This window comes from Thunnus maccoyii, chromosome 11 (genome assembly GCF_910596095.1).
Source record: "Thunnus maccoyii chromosome 11, fThuMac1.1, whole genome shotgun sequence".
NCBI classification, from domain to species: Eukaryota; Metazoa; Chordata; class Actinopteri; order Scombriformes; family Scombridae; genus Thunnus; species Thunnus maccoyii.
Window position 1 is genome coordinate 23,194,548 of NC_056543.1, and position 16,423 is coordinate 23,210,970.

At 41.2% G+C, this 16,423-nt stretch overlaps 1 protein-coding gene across 8 annotated transcripts in view; it reads right to left on the reverse strand.

The window, feature by feature from the left end:
* LOC121906903 (target of Nesh-SH3) overlaps nt 1-7,860 on the reverse strand; it is a 33,183-nt gene extending 25,323 nt beyond the window's left edge. For 7 of the 8 annotated variants that reach the window (XM_042426110.1, XM_042426111.1, XM_042426109.1 and 4 more), the window contains exon 1: nt 960-1,264. In XM_042426110.1, coding sequence (XP_042282044.1) covers nt 960-1,068 — 109 coding nt within the window. In that variant the 5' untranslated portion in view covers nt 1,069-1,264. Of the gene's footprint in view, nt 1-959; nt 1,265-7,842 lie in introns of those variants that run through there. The other variant, XM_042426106.1, reaches the window with a different exon arrangement.
* Between the last annotated feature and the right edge of the window lie 8,563 nt (nt 7,861-16,423).

The window sequence follows — 16,423 nt, forward strand, 5'->3', positions numbered from 1 at the left end:
ACTGTGTCTGCTCACCTCATTTCAGGGAAATGTGGATTAACGACAGGGATCGTAAAAGCACACAGTTTCTAATCAGGGCAGTTTGGAAGTCTAACAGGTGGTTCTTGAGAAGAAAAACTTACTTCTCCTCCTTCCCTTTTAGGAAGAATCTGAGAACTTTCAAATCCCTCATTGAATCTATTTAGGTGATTTGTTTGGAGGGAGACAATATGTATAGTTTTTATTCCACTCAGTGCAGACACAAAACAGCTTCAACAATTTTGAGAAACAAAATGTATTGATAAGGAAATATTTAAGAACTTTAGCTCTATAACTACTTGAATGCTTTGAATCAGCTATTGGAATTCAACAATACTCCCTTTTAACACCCAGCTTCACTATACTGCTGCGTTACCATATATATATATGCATATGAATGCATATGTACTGCAATACTGATAAGTTGCAGCTGTTTTTTGTGGACACAGAAAACAAGTTTGTTGGAAACACAAGACTACTTTTGTTTATCTTTTGCTCATGGTGTGCATCTGGGGATTTCTACAAAGCAGAGGCTGCAAGATGCTTCTACCTTTTTTATCATGTTAGAAACAAGATTTGTGAATGACACCCATCAATCATTATATATCATTAGTACAGAGTAGTCTTGCTTAAGTTGCAGAACCTTTACTGTTGTCATGTACTCATAAGACAAGTATGAATCTTATTAACCTAGCATGCATTTGGCAGAAGGTAGAGACAGACTATGGAAAAGTAATCAGTCCATCACAAGGAGAACACAGAGATGTTCACATCCAAACATACAGTATCAGCAAACTGAAGTCTCTGGTCCACGTGACTTGCATGGGTCTTGAGACTGTGTAGGGACACCATGATGAGCAAGCATCATCATGGTATCCCTTCACATGCACACCAGGGTGAGTGACTCATATGCATGTCCAGAAAATGTATATGTCACCTACCTCTGCTTCTGCGTGGAGTGGAGGGATCACAGAGAACTATCCCAGCGATGAAGACCATGAGGAGAAAGACCAGAAGGCTGTGTGAGTGCTGCTGCATCCTAAACATCATGACTGCTGTGGTCGACTGTGAGTCTCAGGTGTAACAGCTCAGAGATCTCTCAACACGGTTGCTCAGTGGTACCTTGCTGACTGAATAAATCTTTTGTAACAGGTTGAGTGTTATGTGTGCTGCAGCTGCAGGACTCTGCAGTGGCTGGACTACTTCTCTGAGCTGGTGGCTCTCAGGACTAGTGCAGCTCACTGGACTGGACTTCTGGATGCAGCAGGCTGCTCCTGCACCATCTATACCTCTATAATGGAGGGAGGGGACAGAAGGAGGCGCACAAACCCACTCTCCTTACCCTCCCCCCATCTCTCCTTTTCTTTCACTCTCTCTCTCTCTCTCTCTCAACACTCTCTTTCTCTGGAAAAGGAGTGTATGTTTTTTCTCCAACCTTCCCGCCCTTCTCTGTCTCTTTTCTTTTCTCTTCTCTTTTTTTCCTCGCTCAGTCTGGTGTGTCCACACCAATCCTGCTTTCCATCTGCAGAGGCCTTTGACACTTTCTTATTGGTTTTATTCCTTTTCTTAGCTTTCCTTGCACTGAGTATGTTTATATGCACACAAATATCCTTGTTAATATTTGGAATATGAAGGTAGCATGGCATTTAAGAAACCTGGTTATTTATAGCCATGTACATGTATTAGTACCACCCACACACAGACAAGAACATTCATTGCCAACATTTTTTTTTATGTCAAATTAAAAATCTTTATATGGCAACTACGGTATGCTTAATGTAAGGGAAATTGGTTATTGTGATTATGGTGACAAACAATGGTTATGGTATAGATTTATGCAACTGAAGCACTTTTTTAAGGTAAGGGAAATATAGTTACTACTAGTGAAATCCTGGTCTCCTGCATGAAAATTAGCCATGGTACATGATTCCCCACTCTGATTTCACACCCTTGCTTTGAGCCTCTCTACAGATGCCACACTACTCTCCACTTTGACATTGGATAAAGATTGTGAGGTGCAGAATTGTCCAAAAAGGACATAATTCCTACTGTAGGGTGCTGTGTTGCTGTGCCCAGGTGTGTGTGTGGGTGAGTTACAGTTGTGGATGACCCAACATTAGTTTCTGGCTGGCTGGACTTTGATGTACTTCCCAGTCTTTTGGATCAGGCTTCTCACTCTGATCGCCAGCGATAAAAAACAAGAGTGACAACGCAGTTCATCCTGCGCATCACCAGTGTGAGGCTTTCACTTCACTTTGCTTTATTGGCATGACAGATTTTCCCTTTTCATTTCAGCACGATCATCACATTGTTTATCACTGACTGTCAACCACATAACTCATACTTTGAGGACGCACCTGCAAACATTGCAGACAGAGATCAGAAATCTGGATAAAGTGTTTACATACCACAGTATCCTGGAGCACTCCAGCTCTTATATTAGGGTTTCTCAAATCCAGAATAAGATCGTGTATCCTTAGACTCCATAACGAATAAGGGGGACTTTATAAAGTGCAAACAAAGAGTAAGAATACAGATGCAAGAAGACATCCACAACTTCCAGGTGCCCAGGTTCCAATATGCACTGTTAAAACAAAGACTCCTGGACCTGGAAAGCAGATAGACTACACACACACACACACACACACACACACACACACACAAGATTCAAGGATACCGTTCACACAAAGGGGAAAGAGACATGAGGTGATAAACAAGGATGACGCAGACAACAGGCAATGTGATAAGTTATAATTTGATGTCATCACGTCTTCCAGGGTTCTGAAACCAGCATATGATGTTGCAACATGTGCAAACACATAACTGCGATACCAAAAAACTGATCAAGCCTAAGGCACTAGTGCACATGTTTACCAAGCCATAAAATAGGCTGTTAAACTTGAGAAGCCTAGCTTTTTGGTCCCAAGAGAGAGGTGGGGGTGGTGGGTCCCCGTAGTGTAAGAGGGCCTCCAGTTTTGGGTCCCCACAATATCACATAAACAAAGACACACATATACACAGATTGGAGTCTGGTGAAGTCGATGGATAATTGGAACAGTCATATAAGTCTTGTGCATCCAAAAAGTTATGATTGTACTGGGTATGGCTGCCATTATATTCCACGAAAACAATGTCTCATCATACTATTTATAAATATATTCTCTGCCAATAGCAAAAAAAACACACTAGTCACGTGCACGACAGACCGTAACGTGCCACTTGCAGCCATGTGTCACACATTTAGACATGACTCTCTGGTGCATCACAAACACATGGCGACAGCATTGCATTAGGAACTTTCTTTGAGGTCAAAGTCATAAAGTATATCAAGGTTTACAAGCAATGACTTCAATTTTTGCGTCTGTTTGTGTGCAATTGAGCGTGTCTTTCTTTCGAGCCTGGTTTAATGGTGGTCAGGCGAGACTCTCCACCAAAACTGGGCCTCAAGGACAAGAAGTGTGTGCATTTGTGCAAGGCCCACACATGTCTGCTTGCACGTGCATGTGTGTGTAACATCTCCACCCTCCAATGCAGTCGATTATATCCCACATGTCATCACACGAGACAGGAAATGATGGCACGCACCAGAGGAGGTGTGTCTCCCAAGGAAGTCCCTAAACAGATTGTTTCAGTGGAACCCCAGCCTTCATTGTGCCAGAACCTATTAAATACAGATGAATCATAGTCTGCACTCTGTGAAAATTATAGAAGAGTTTGTGGTGCAATCAGCCGGACCTGACCTGCTTTGCTGACTGGATTTGTTAGTCGGTGACGTTTTGTTAAAGATAATTGCATTTGTGATCCACCTTCTTGTTTTTTCACCATCCACAATTTGTTCCTTTCCATTTCATCTTCCGTCTCCTCTTCCTCCCCATCCTCTCTTCATCACTTCTTCTTCCTAATGTTCCCACTCTTCTTACTCATTATACTCCCTTTCACCACCACCCTCACTGTGTCTGCTCCTGTCATTTTCCTCCTCCCCCTCTACTATGCTCTCTCATCCCACTTTCTCTTCTTGTGGAATGTAATCTGGCTTGTATCAACAGAAGAATGTATCTATTAGATGCTCTAAGTGTTGGAACCAGTCATAATTGGCCTCTAACTCTCAAATTGATTGTGTTACCGGGAGTGACACCCTGAGGGGCCTTGGAATGGGGTCTTCCTCTCTCTCTCTCAGGCTTTTGAGCGATATCTTTGCTCGTCTCTTTTGTTGTTGCAGAGAGTGACAAGTTTAGTTGCCAAAACTCCACTTTAATTCCCCCTGTTTTTGTCTGGATATTCTTCAAGCAAATGTATTCAAGTTTCTATGGCTCCTTCATGACAGATGCACAGTTCCTGAGCAGCCATGTCTGCCTGTACCTGCCTTTTTCTTTAGTCAGGTGATCCATTGCGTAGTCTGATAACTGTCAATGTCTAACACAAAAAAGGGTGAAAAGCTTACCCGTTTACTGTACACAACAAGAGGACATACGTTGCCCAAAAAAGTCATAGCTGAGATCAAAAACTCTTGCAGCTTTCTTGCATGGTTCTCAAGTTCTCAAATTAAAGACTATGTGTAAGATTTTGGAAATTTCTGACTTTGGCAGAGAGCAGTGAATGCAAATAACCTCTCAAATCCAACGGAATCAACCACTACTCTGTGATTAATGGACTGAAAGCAACATTTTGCAACATTGTCTCCTTGTTCAGATATATGGTTAGTCCTGAGAGCTTTTTTGTGCTTAAAGTCCAAGTGAAATCACATTTAGTCATCCCTGTTTTCAGTCAAAAATAATGTCAATATGTTTTTTAAAGGACCAGTGTGTAAAATTTAATGGCATCTAGCAGAACAGAATAAAAATGGAATATAGCGTTCATAATTATGTTTTAAATAGTGTATAATCACCTGAAAATAAGAATCGTTGTGTTTTCGTTACTCTAGCATGAGCCCTTTATATCTACATAGGGAGCAGGTCCTTTTCCATGGAGCCCGCCATGTTTCTACAGTAGCCCAGAAAAGACAAACCAAACATTGGGTCTAAAGAGGGCTTTTCATGTTTTTCGCAAGTTTTGCAGCCACCGTAGGTTCTCCTACACATTTGGAAGAGGAGGGTGAGGGAAGGGGTATTCAGTCGATTGCAATCTGCAACCTCACTGCTAGATGCCACTACTGACACATTGGTCCTTTAAATACATTATTAATAGTTTAGTACTATTAAAATGGAGAAAAGGGGTCTTTGGTGAAACATTGGAAATATTCCCTTTTGTCCCAGTGCTACACGAGAGACAAAGTAAACAAACTGCAATGAGCAAACCACCATCTAACTGTACTGAAGTGACATTTGTAGGTATGTTAACATCCTATTTAATGTGCTGCAGCTGAGCAGCTGAACAGCTAATTAGCTACCTAGCCTGCGTTAACAGTGCATGTGAATGTGGTGAAGGTTGTTCTGTGGCTTGTTCAACAAGCTAAGGTGCAGGACAAGACATGTGTTTATGTTTGTAAGTTAGATAAGAAGGAGACTTTAGCAGAAAAGCTAATGTGAGTTTTTTTTGAGTCTGTGGCTCCTGTGTTGTGGAGCAGGATGCTATCAGGCTCAATGTAAAAGTCTGCTCTGCCTATGACGGCCACATTATCGCTTCATTAAAGATCTGATTTTCTGTATCGAAATAAGGTCTCCATCTACATAGACAGATAATAAAGCAGTATTTCATCAAAGTAATGCAAAGTTAGGGGGCGTCATCATGAAACCAAAGAAATTAAAATATAATTTTCTCCCTTTTTAAGCATCAAGTATTTTGTCAGTGCTTTTCAGCTCTTCAAGTCTTCCTTTATTGTACCTCTTACCCGATTTCAACCTTTTTCACATTTCATGAGAGAAGATATATGTGTTTTTCACTAAGTGTTGATGCAAATTTGTTATTCTTATATACTGATTTATTGCGACAAAACTTCCATTCCTTGTCTACTCTCTCTATTAGTTTAAAATGATCATTCATACCAGAACAAATCAGTCTTTCATCCTCCTTTTCTTGTTCTATCTTTTATTCCCTTTGTGCAACCATGATCCTTTTCCTTTTCCTTCCTATTTCTTTCTTCCCTCAGGGTTTGTGAAGGATGCTGAGGATAGTGGGTCAGACACGCTGTACTTGCTCTGCTTTTGTCATCACAGATTTGTCATTCCTTTCCCTCATTTTATTGCTTTTCAACACATCATCAGCCCCACCTGCCAACATGCGCCACGCAGCCGGAAAACTGTGTCAGTGATGGGTACCAAAAAACGGAGTGGTAATAATCAACGTGTTCAAGCACCCAGCAACACACATCAGTTTCCGTAAGGCTGATTATACTGAAGGAAACAATAGGATTTTCTCCTTCCCATCTACAGGCAAAAAGCCACCACACTCCCTGAAGAAGGATCACCTTTACTCAAGTGGAAAAGCACTCAGTGAAGGCCTCAACAAAATCCTTCCCAATATGACACTGACATGTTCAATTTTAAGGTTGTGACTTTTTTTTTTCTTTGCATTCTTCTCAATTTCTTTCTTCCAGTGGGCGCCGGCAATTGGAAAACGTTTGCCTCTGTGGCCAAGAGCAGAAGGTCTTTCACAGCTCAGTCGAGTGTGCAAGTTTCCTCACTTGGACTGGTTGTGATTTTGAGTATGGAAAAAGACAATAATTTAGATTATTTTTCCACTCACTTTTTCCAATCTGCTGATGCCATGAATGGAATGGCTTATTAAGTTACAGCGTTCCATACCAGGTCAGAACAGTTCGAGGATGAAAATGTTGCAGACATTAAAAGACACATATTCATACTTCTCATACTCATACTTCATGCCACACCATGGAAATCAGTCTCTTGTGTCATCACTATATTGCCACATTTCTATATTATAACCTTTATGCTTTTATTGAGAGAATGTTTGTGACTTCTGACCCTGCTCCATTTTTGGAGATTTATTATGTGACTGTCAGGATGTGTGGTAGTGCAGCGAGTCAAGATTTCCTGCCAGATAAACGGGCTCTACATTCTGCAGCAAAGTGGAAAATATGATGTATGGAATGTTCTTCCACTTATTCACACAGTTTTTTTAGAGATCACATGCTCATTTAGTTTCACCTTTGCATATAATATGTGCACGCACACACTCTCTTTGTCATTTGCAGATATTAGCAGTCTATTATACAGATCACTCGTCACGTTGTTGATAATAAGATAACAGCATAAATTTCCAAATTGCAGCAGTGCCTGGATCCACCCTAAGGATGACTTCATTGCTGATTACTGTAACAGTTGTTGTGGTTGTTGCTGCACAACTAAAACATTACAGACGTTAAGATTTCCCATACTTCCACACACACACACACAGGAAACAGGTGAATAGCACGTGTGTATCTTCCCACATGTGCTGATTTTTTTTTTTTTTTTTTTTTGAGTTGAAAATAATTCCTGATCGGTATGTTCAAAAACGTTTACACCGTAAGCCAGGACCAGTAATTCCTACGGGGGTCGCAAAAATAAGGCCCTCAACCACAGTATGATGACTTCTGACAGACAGGCAACTGTTATTGCCAACTACCATGTGGCAATCAGCAAATCTTTTTTCTGGGAAGCCATGGGGGACAGCAGTGCTGTGGATGATGAAGCAGTAGGATTTAGGGGGACTAGAGGACAGAGAAAAGTGACAACTGAGTAGACAAATATAATTCATCCACTTTTGTCTCAGAGAGCAGAAAGCTCAATGTGTTTCTAATTTTGTGTGCCTTTGTGCATGTGAGAGTATGTGTGTGTGTGTGTGTGTGTGTGTGTGTGTGTGTGTGTGTATGTTTGTACTACATACTTTATGTATGTTGGTGCGCTTGTCCGGATGGATCCTCCGTCTGAAAGATAAATAACCACATTACATGGAAGGATCAGCCTGCAGCTTAGAGCTGACAGCTGATAGGATACTAGACAAATCCACAGGCATAAAGTGTAAATCTGGCCCCGATGTGGCAATACAAAAACACACAGATGTACGCATCATAAAAGTCACACTTTTTACACACTTTCTGCAGTGTTATTTCACTCCAAATAGTTTTTAAAAATTCTGCAATACAATTGTGAGGTAGAGTAGATGACTGACCTACATACAGATGCTCTCTTTCTGTTAAAGAGGACCTAACATGCAAATTTCCAGGTCTATATTTTTATTCTTGGGCTCTACTGGAATATCTTTGCATGATTTACAGTTCAAAAAACTCTTTATTTATCTTATACTGACCCTCTATGCAGCCCCTCGGTTCAGCTCCTGTCTCTTTAAGGTCTCCCTCCCGATGAGCCCACTCTGTACTGATTGGCCAGTTTCTGGAAGCTGCCCCTCAGCAGACTTCTGGTGGCTCGGGAACGTAAACAAACAGTAGTAGTTGGATGTCACTCGTATCTTCACTCATAATATAAACCTTTTAAATACATCTGTAAATGTTCAAGCCTGAATTTGATTCAAAATATGTAAGTGGACAACGCAAACAACATGTGGAACAACCTTAGCAACAAAGGCGATGGGTAATGAAAGGTAACTTTGCAAACAGAGCATTCAGAGCAGGCTCAAGCCTGGGCTTTTGACTTGAAGACAGCATTTTTACATACGTTAATATCATGATAGAATATGACAGAAAATCACAAAAAGCATATGTCCCCCTCAAAAAATGAAATTCTTCAACATTCTGGGAAATACGCTTTTTCACTTCTTGCAGAGACTTAGATAAAAAGATTGATACTAGCCTAGTATTGATACTGATACTAGCATAATGACTGGAAGCACCTCTAAAGCTCATTAATTAACATATTATATGTTGATTTTTGAATACGTACAAAAACCAAAATGTAAAAACGACAAGTTGGTTTTCACTAGTTCTTAGTGCAGGGACTTTCTCCAAAAACTTTTTTGCACTTTGACATATAAAGTGTAAATTAGTGAGCTGTAGAGCTGCTGGTAGGTGGATTTTGTTCCATTTGGACAGTTGGGCTAGATGTTTCCCCTTGTTCCCCCAGTTTTTATGCTAAGCTAAGCTAAAAAAAATCATTTTTGCACTGTGAATAATAGAAGAGGTATTCATAATGAAAAAAACAAACATAACTTGAGGCTCAATGAGGTGTGTTATTAACCACTTAACCATTATATATTACTATGTGGACTGGATTCTCCATGATTCCACCAGTCCATTAAACCATCAAATGCAAAATACAGACCGGTCAAACAGGGAAGATGATGCATCCTTGACAATAGTTAAAACAGCTACTTTACATAACACATTGGAGACTAAAATCACATAGCAGATGCGTATCATGCTAAAGTCATTTTTGGGGTCCGACACACTGAAAACCACTCACCTCTGCTTCCTTCGGAGCAAAAATCCAGCATCATATTTAGTTTTAAGGTTGAGACGCATTCATGAAATAATGTTTTATGATGGAACATTGGCTGGCTATGAGAGGGCAGTCTTGTATTGTACAAGAGTCCTGCAGAAAGGGTCAGTGTGCAAAATACAGGAGGCCTTCGGCAGCCAACAGATAAATTGTTTAGATGTGTTTGTACACAGTACAGGTCTGCTCTCTTCATTCCTTTCCTGCACTTCATTCTGTGTGTTATTGTGAAGAATACCACTGTACTTTTGTGCTGTGAACAATCTCCAGAAATAAAACAAACATTGAGAGATATGACGTTTCGACTAAGGTCAGTACAACAGCTACAATATCTATTGTCTCACCCCAGAAAATTGTTGGATGATGCAAAAGAGTAAATGCTTGTGCTGGCAAAATGGCAAAAGTTTCATGTATTTTTAATATTTTCTTTCTGATCACAGTAACATATTGCTCCATGTTAATCTGGTTGGGAACCATCTTTAAATAGTGAAAAATCTCTTGTCACTCAACAACAGGAAAATAAATTGTAAGAAAGTGATTCAGGGAGAGAGGTAGACAGAGAAAAAAGGAGACATAACCTCTGATTGAAGTGAGTTTGTTTTCCTGGCTTGTTGATATAATTGTACTAAAGCCCTCTTTGGTCTCGGCTCCGTCTTTGTTCCTCTGGGTGATTAAAACAAATAAACCCCAGGATCAAACTAAGACAGGCTCTGGAAGACAGAATGGAGGAAGACAGGAGAGATTTGGACATCTGTAGTACAGCCCAGTTCAGTAGGTGAAAGCAAATAGGATACTAGTGCACTGGAGTGTGGAAAATAATCACCCACTCCACATCACATCATCACATCATTTCACACTTACCGAACAGAATATGAACACCGCAGTTTACAGTAAATGATGTAGCAGCCTGAAAATCGCCGGTATGAAACTTTCTAGAGAAACTAATTGCTCCTGCTTTCCATCTTTCTATCCCTTCATCTATCTGCTAAACCATCTGGTAACTGTGAGGTAAAAAAAGGGCTCGTCCAATGAAGAATTTTGCTGGATATGGACCACAGTAAATCAACATGTGACAGATGATAAGGAAAGAGACTCTATATGGATACACAGCAGTCCTTGTTCGACCTCACAGGAGATACATATAACTCTCAACAGGTGTCTGTGAAGGGTTTCATCTATTTGTCTTTATGTCAAATGGTGGATGGTTGGTGCAACAGCAGAGCTGGTAAGTGGACCGTGTGCTGGCACAATATTCACAAAATGATAGATTGAGGGAAAGAAAGAGGAAAAGACAGAGAGAATAAAATTGTTCAGGCCATAGAAAACAATAGTTAGAGAAAAATGAGTATGTGCCCAATGTGAAACAGGAGAAGTACAGACAAAAGCACATTTTATCATAGACTGCCCAAAATATGAAAAAAGAGAATCAGATATGAAAAATCTTCCAACTTTGCCTGAAAAATCCCAGATGTACCTTTCCTTGCGAAAGAAGAGCTTAATTTCTCCTTGGTGAAACTGTTCATGCAGCAGAACTATTCATCACAGATAATTTACCAATATGTCTTTGATCAAATATTGACTTACAGAAAAAATCCAGTTTATCACAACTTAGACCTTATTTTCATCATTTCTCTTAGGAAAAAATAACATTGTACTCACCAAAGTGATTCTTGAGATCTGGAAACAAGGTTTCTGCTGCAGCCTTTTACCACCTTATTTGGTATATTTTTGAGTATGACAGTGAACGAAACATACCAACAGATAAGATCACTTGGCAAACATTGGCAAAGATTACAAAGTGATATTTTAAAACAAAGAAAAATTACACAACCATACTAACTGATCAAACAAACACAAACTCCAGGCTCCCAGTTGTTGCATGGACTGGCCATCAGGAGCATCAGGAGAAATCCCAGTGGGCTATGTGGGCCATTTGAGTACTATGTAGTACTATCCCAGTCCAACCCTGCAGAGAGGTGTCCTTCCACGGCTGGGCAGAGTCATGAGCCAGTGGCCTGTGGTTGTTTACTATGTTTTCAATCTCCTCTAATGACAAAAACACATTCTCATTCATATGGACTCACATGGAGAGTGGATTTTCTGCTCTGCAAGGGACAATTATAAATGATACAAGCTGGGGAAAAGTTGTCTTTTAAACAAAAGAACAGTCTTGACTTTTTGCATTTGGAATATATTCAACATCAAATGATAAATGGAAGAACAGCTTCCACACTGCAGCTCCTACATAAAAGAGCAGCAACAAATCCTTACATAGAATGTAAATGGATGAGAGATTGTTTTACAGCATTCAGGGTTTAGAGATGCTCTGCTGACCACCACATTGCTCTGATGATGAGAATCTCACTTTTTTACAACTGGATGTGTCATGTCACAAGTCCTGTGGTTTTTGTCAACAAGCACTCCAGCACTTGACAAGAAGAATGCGCATCATCAGCATCCAAGAAAAGGCTTCAGGTATATTCCTGTGGCTGGAGGAAAATAACATCTTCAGAGGGCCTGAAAATACATCAAGGAAAGAAAGGGTACTCAAGAGAGGGAAAACAGGGACTTTGCATTGATAAGTACTTCCTCTGAAGTCAATCAAGTCAGTCAAATGAAGTCCAGCAACTAGAGTCTCATCAAAGTTCGCAAGACATCAGCCCCCTGAGGAAGGAAGTTTAAGCACAGTGACAGAGGCATAGGAATGTATGGAGCCCATCCAGCCAAGAAAATCAGCAATTGAGACGAAGATCAGTGGAAGATGAAATGACCTGGAGTCTCAGAGAAGAAAGAAAGAACCGGAGACCATAAACCAGACCTGACCAGTGTCTTACAGGGGATGAGGGGCAAAATCAAAAGAAAGCTTGACAAGATGGGGGACATCATCTATGACAATGGAGTAGAACAACATGGAATAAGGAACAAAAAGGAAAAGGCACCAGTGTTGGAAAGCAAGTCCAGAAGACAATAGGAGATGGAGTGCCTGATCTGGGAGAGAAGGCAGCTCAAGAAGCAGTGGAGAAAACCTTCTGTTGGTGAGAAGGAGGCCATCAACATTGTCCAGGAAAACATCAAAAGCCGTTTAGCAACCCTGAGATGAGTGGAGAACTTGTGGAAATCATGAAAAAAGACAGAATGAGCAAGATCACGTTTCTTCAAGGATCCCTTCAAGTTAGTGAAATCACTTTTCACCTAAGAAAAGGAAGGAAATCTGAAAACATCAAGGCAGGAGTACCTGGAAAGAATGCATGCAGAAGACAAGAGACACGTGCAGACAGTTATTCTATTGGACATCCCACCAATTGAACAACCAGAGCACCAGATGGACATTAATCCTTCAAAGTGGAGGGAAGTGAAGAAGGCAGTAAAGTGGGCAAGAGCATCATCTGCCCCAGGGCCAAATAGCGCTGACATTCCATATCAACTCTACAAGAACGCTCCTGATGCTCTTCGCTTCCTGTAAAGGCTAATGAGAGTGGCTTGAGAGAAGGGAATCATACCCAAAACATGGTGCTGGTCAGGAGGAGTCCTGATTCTGAAAGAGAAGGAATCCATCGATATAATCCAATTCTGCCCCATCAGTCTCCTCAATGTAGGGGGTAAGATTTTCTTCAGTATTATAGCTCAGAGGATAACAAGCTATCTGGAGAGAAACAACCATGTTGATACAACAGTCCAAAAAGAGGGCATCCCATGGTTCTCGGGATGTCTTGAACATACCAGCATGATTTTGCACCAAATCCAGACTGCTAAGAAAGAGAAGAGTGATCTCCATGTCATTTTCCTTGACTTTGCCAACACATTCGGATCTGTCCCTCCCAGTTTCCTCCTTTGACATTCTTTGGCATCCTTTGACTTCTTCAAGATACCAGAGACCATCACAAACCTTGTCAAGGCCTATTTCCACTTCAGCTCTGTTTCGCCACACATAGCAACGCATGGTGATTGGCATAATGTCAGGGTGTACCATCTCCCCATTGGCTTTCACCATGGCGAAGGAAGTCATCATAAGGGCCTCCAAGTGGGTAGAGAGTGGCAAGTGGCTGAAGTCCATCTACCACCCATCAGGGCCTACACGGATGACATGACAACCATGACAACAACAGAAACGAGCACCAGACGCCTTCTAGGTAAGCTTCAAGAGAACATCACTGGGGCCAGAATTAAATTCATGCCCGGTAAGCTGAAAATCTGGTGCCTGCAGTTTGGGCTACTACCTTGCCTTATGTAGTCACTAACCATGTATGACATCACCCTCACAGGAGTCGAGAAGGCGGGAAGGACGATCAGCTCTTATGTGAGAAAATAGTTAGGTGTTGCAATGCCTGAGCAGCACAGGCCTGTATGGTCAGGGGCTATTCCAGCTGCCTCTCATTAGCCTCACAGAGGAGTTCAAATGCACTACATTGAGACTAAAGATGACCCTGGCAAAATCAAGTGATCACCTCACTAGAGTGGCAGAAGTTGGTCTTGGCTGAAGTCCACCGACAGTAATCGATGAGTAAGTGTACCAAGGCTGTGTTGCAAGCTAAACAGGGCTAGTGGATGAGATTGGAGAATGTGGAAAAATGGAAGATCAGCTGGAAGGACGTTGGAGATGGAGTCAAGCAGGATAAGTTTCCTCATTCGAGCAACCTACAATTTCTTTCTTAACCCTGAAAATCTCAATGAATGGCTGGGTAATTCAACACTTAGACATAGCTGTGGAGCTGTGGGACTGTGGAGCTCACAGTCCCTTGGGAGGATGCTGTGCAGGAAGTCTTTGAAAGAAAGAAACTACAATGTACAGAGCTTGCAGCAGAAGCAGAACAGCAGAGCCGAAGAGCAAAGATCTGCCAAGTAGAAGTTGGATGTTGGGGCTTCATGGAAAAATCAATTGTAAGACTGGTGAGGGACCTGGGGATCAGCAGACAAGGCCTATGCCAGGCCATCAAGGAAACTTCAGGGTGGCAGACCAGAGCAGCTAGTGGCTCTGGCTGAAGAGGAAATACCCCAGCTGGTCTCCCAAATAAGCGGGGGGGGGGGGGGTCTGGTACACAGAACACACCGCTAAGCCTACTGGAGATGTCACTGGCCCAGTCAGCAAAACAATGAAAGTAGGACCGCACTTGACAACCCCAATGAAATGTGTGCCCAGCCTTTCTCACAGGTTGGTGCCTAAGCCTTTCATCACCACCAGGAGCACGGGAGTTTAAGAGGTGGCACTTTGGATTTTAACATCACGTGCTGTGTATTTGAAAACATGTCCGTTTTTTGTGAGTCAAAGAAGCAAAAGATAGGAGCAAATTTAAAATTCATACAGTCACATGATATAAAACCAACCAGCTAATAAAGACCCTTAAAGGAACAGGATTGAAACGTTAACAAGTTAATAAGTTATTATTAATTCTTTGGTCAATAGAAGCAAATGACATGTTTGGAGGACCACAGTGATGGTTTTGCATGTTTTAGCCCATTAACTGCAAACTGAGTGTATTTTCTGCCAAGCATTTTCCAAACACACCATGAGGCTTTTTAAATTGATTTTCCTTCCTTCCAGGGAGGAATTCTGGTATTTTTCAACCTGGACCCTATTTTCCCATGATTTGGGGTCTAAGTGACTAATGGGAACAAAAAATTTTGGAATTAGTCCAGTATTGAGTGAGATTGCTTACATTGCAGCCACAAAACAGACTGCAATGTAATTCTTGGGAGAAATTGCGCCCATCAAAGTACGTCCACTAAAAGTGCTTGTTTTTGCCACTGACAGACTCAGATTGTTATTATAAGTGCCTGACAACTAAAGTAAATAACAAAAGTAAACACAGCCACCTGTAGCAGCATTATGGCTAACTGCATAGGAAACTACATCCAGGACAGTTTGCACATCGGTTTGTTTATGTCTGAGGCTGTGGATAGCTCAGTGTCCATTCATGCTAGAGAAATAATAACTTAGTAGATGAAATAAAATTGTTCATGTCTGCAAGTGTCCAAATTGCAAGGATAAAATGACCAGATCCACACTGTAGAGTTTTCATGGATTACTGCGGACGATAGAGACTCACAGTTGAAATACATCAGGTACGGATGCAACGTGCCCCATTACCTGCTACACCAACTGCATCTTTGTTGCTTGTGGTTGCATGCTAGCTGTGTTTTCTGAAGAGATTTCAAGTAGGATACTTTGGAAAATGGCTAAGTTAAAGCATTTGCCACTTAAACTATTACAAAAATAAGACCTGTCTACATGTGTACTGCAAATTTATTTTCATGTGTGCTTTCAGCTGTGCGTGATCCTGTCCATACTGTAAAACTGGTTAGCTGGGTCATACAACTCCGGATGTTTTTCAACTTCAATGATCAGCTTCAGCTCATCCATGTTTATGCCTACAGTGAAATGTCTCTCTGTGACCCTACCCTCCCACCCCCAACATGTTTGCATCCCTCCTGCTGGGTACAACGCCAGTATTTTTCCACATAGATGATCAGCTTCACTACATGCATATTTGCATATGAGTTTTGCCAAGTGATAATGCAGTTGGTTATGCAGGATTTGGTGAGGTATAGGCTATATTAAATGATACTGAATTAAATTAACTAGATCATTTTAACTACAGGATCATGGATACACATTGATTTGATTGATTTATTTTAATGTGCAATGAAAAAAAAACCCACAAGGTTGCACTGCTGCACCGCATTGCCTCTGGTACAATGAGGTATTTATTTTAATCGTTTATAAACAGATCGTACTAGTTTTTTTACACAATTCTATGTAGTTTTTACCTGTTGGATGGCCGCGTAGCCGCGTGCAGAAAAAAAAATCCATTTTTAGTAGTTACACAGCTGGGATACTCTCCTCCATGGATACTTCTAGATTTTCTGAATCTGGCAGAAAGAGGTCCCACTCTGCAGCAAAAGATTTCCTCTTCACTCGTCAGGAGAGCAGTGACTGCAGGAATACGAGCAGCTTTTCCGAGGTAACCGTTACTGTACATTGTCTTTCCTGACAGTCCTGTTGCCTTTCTGCCTCCATT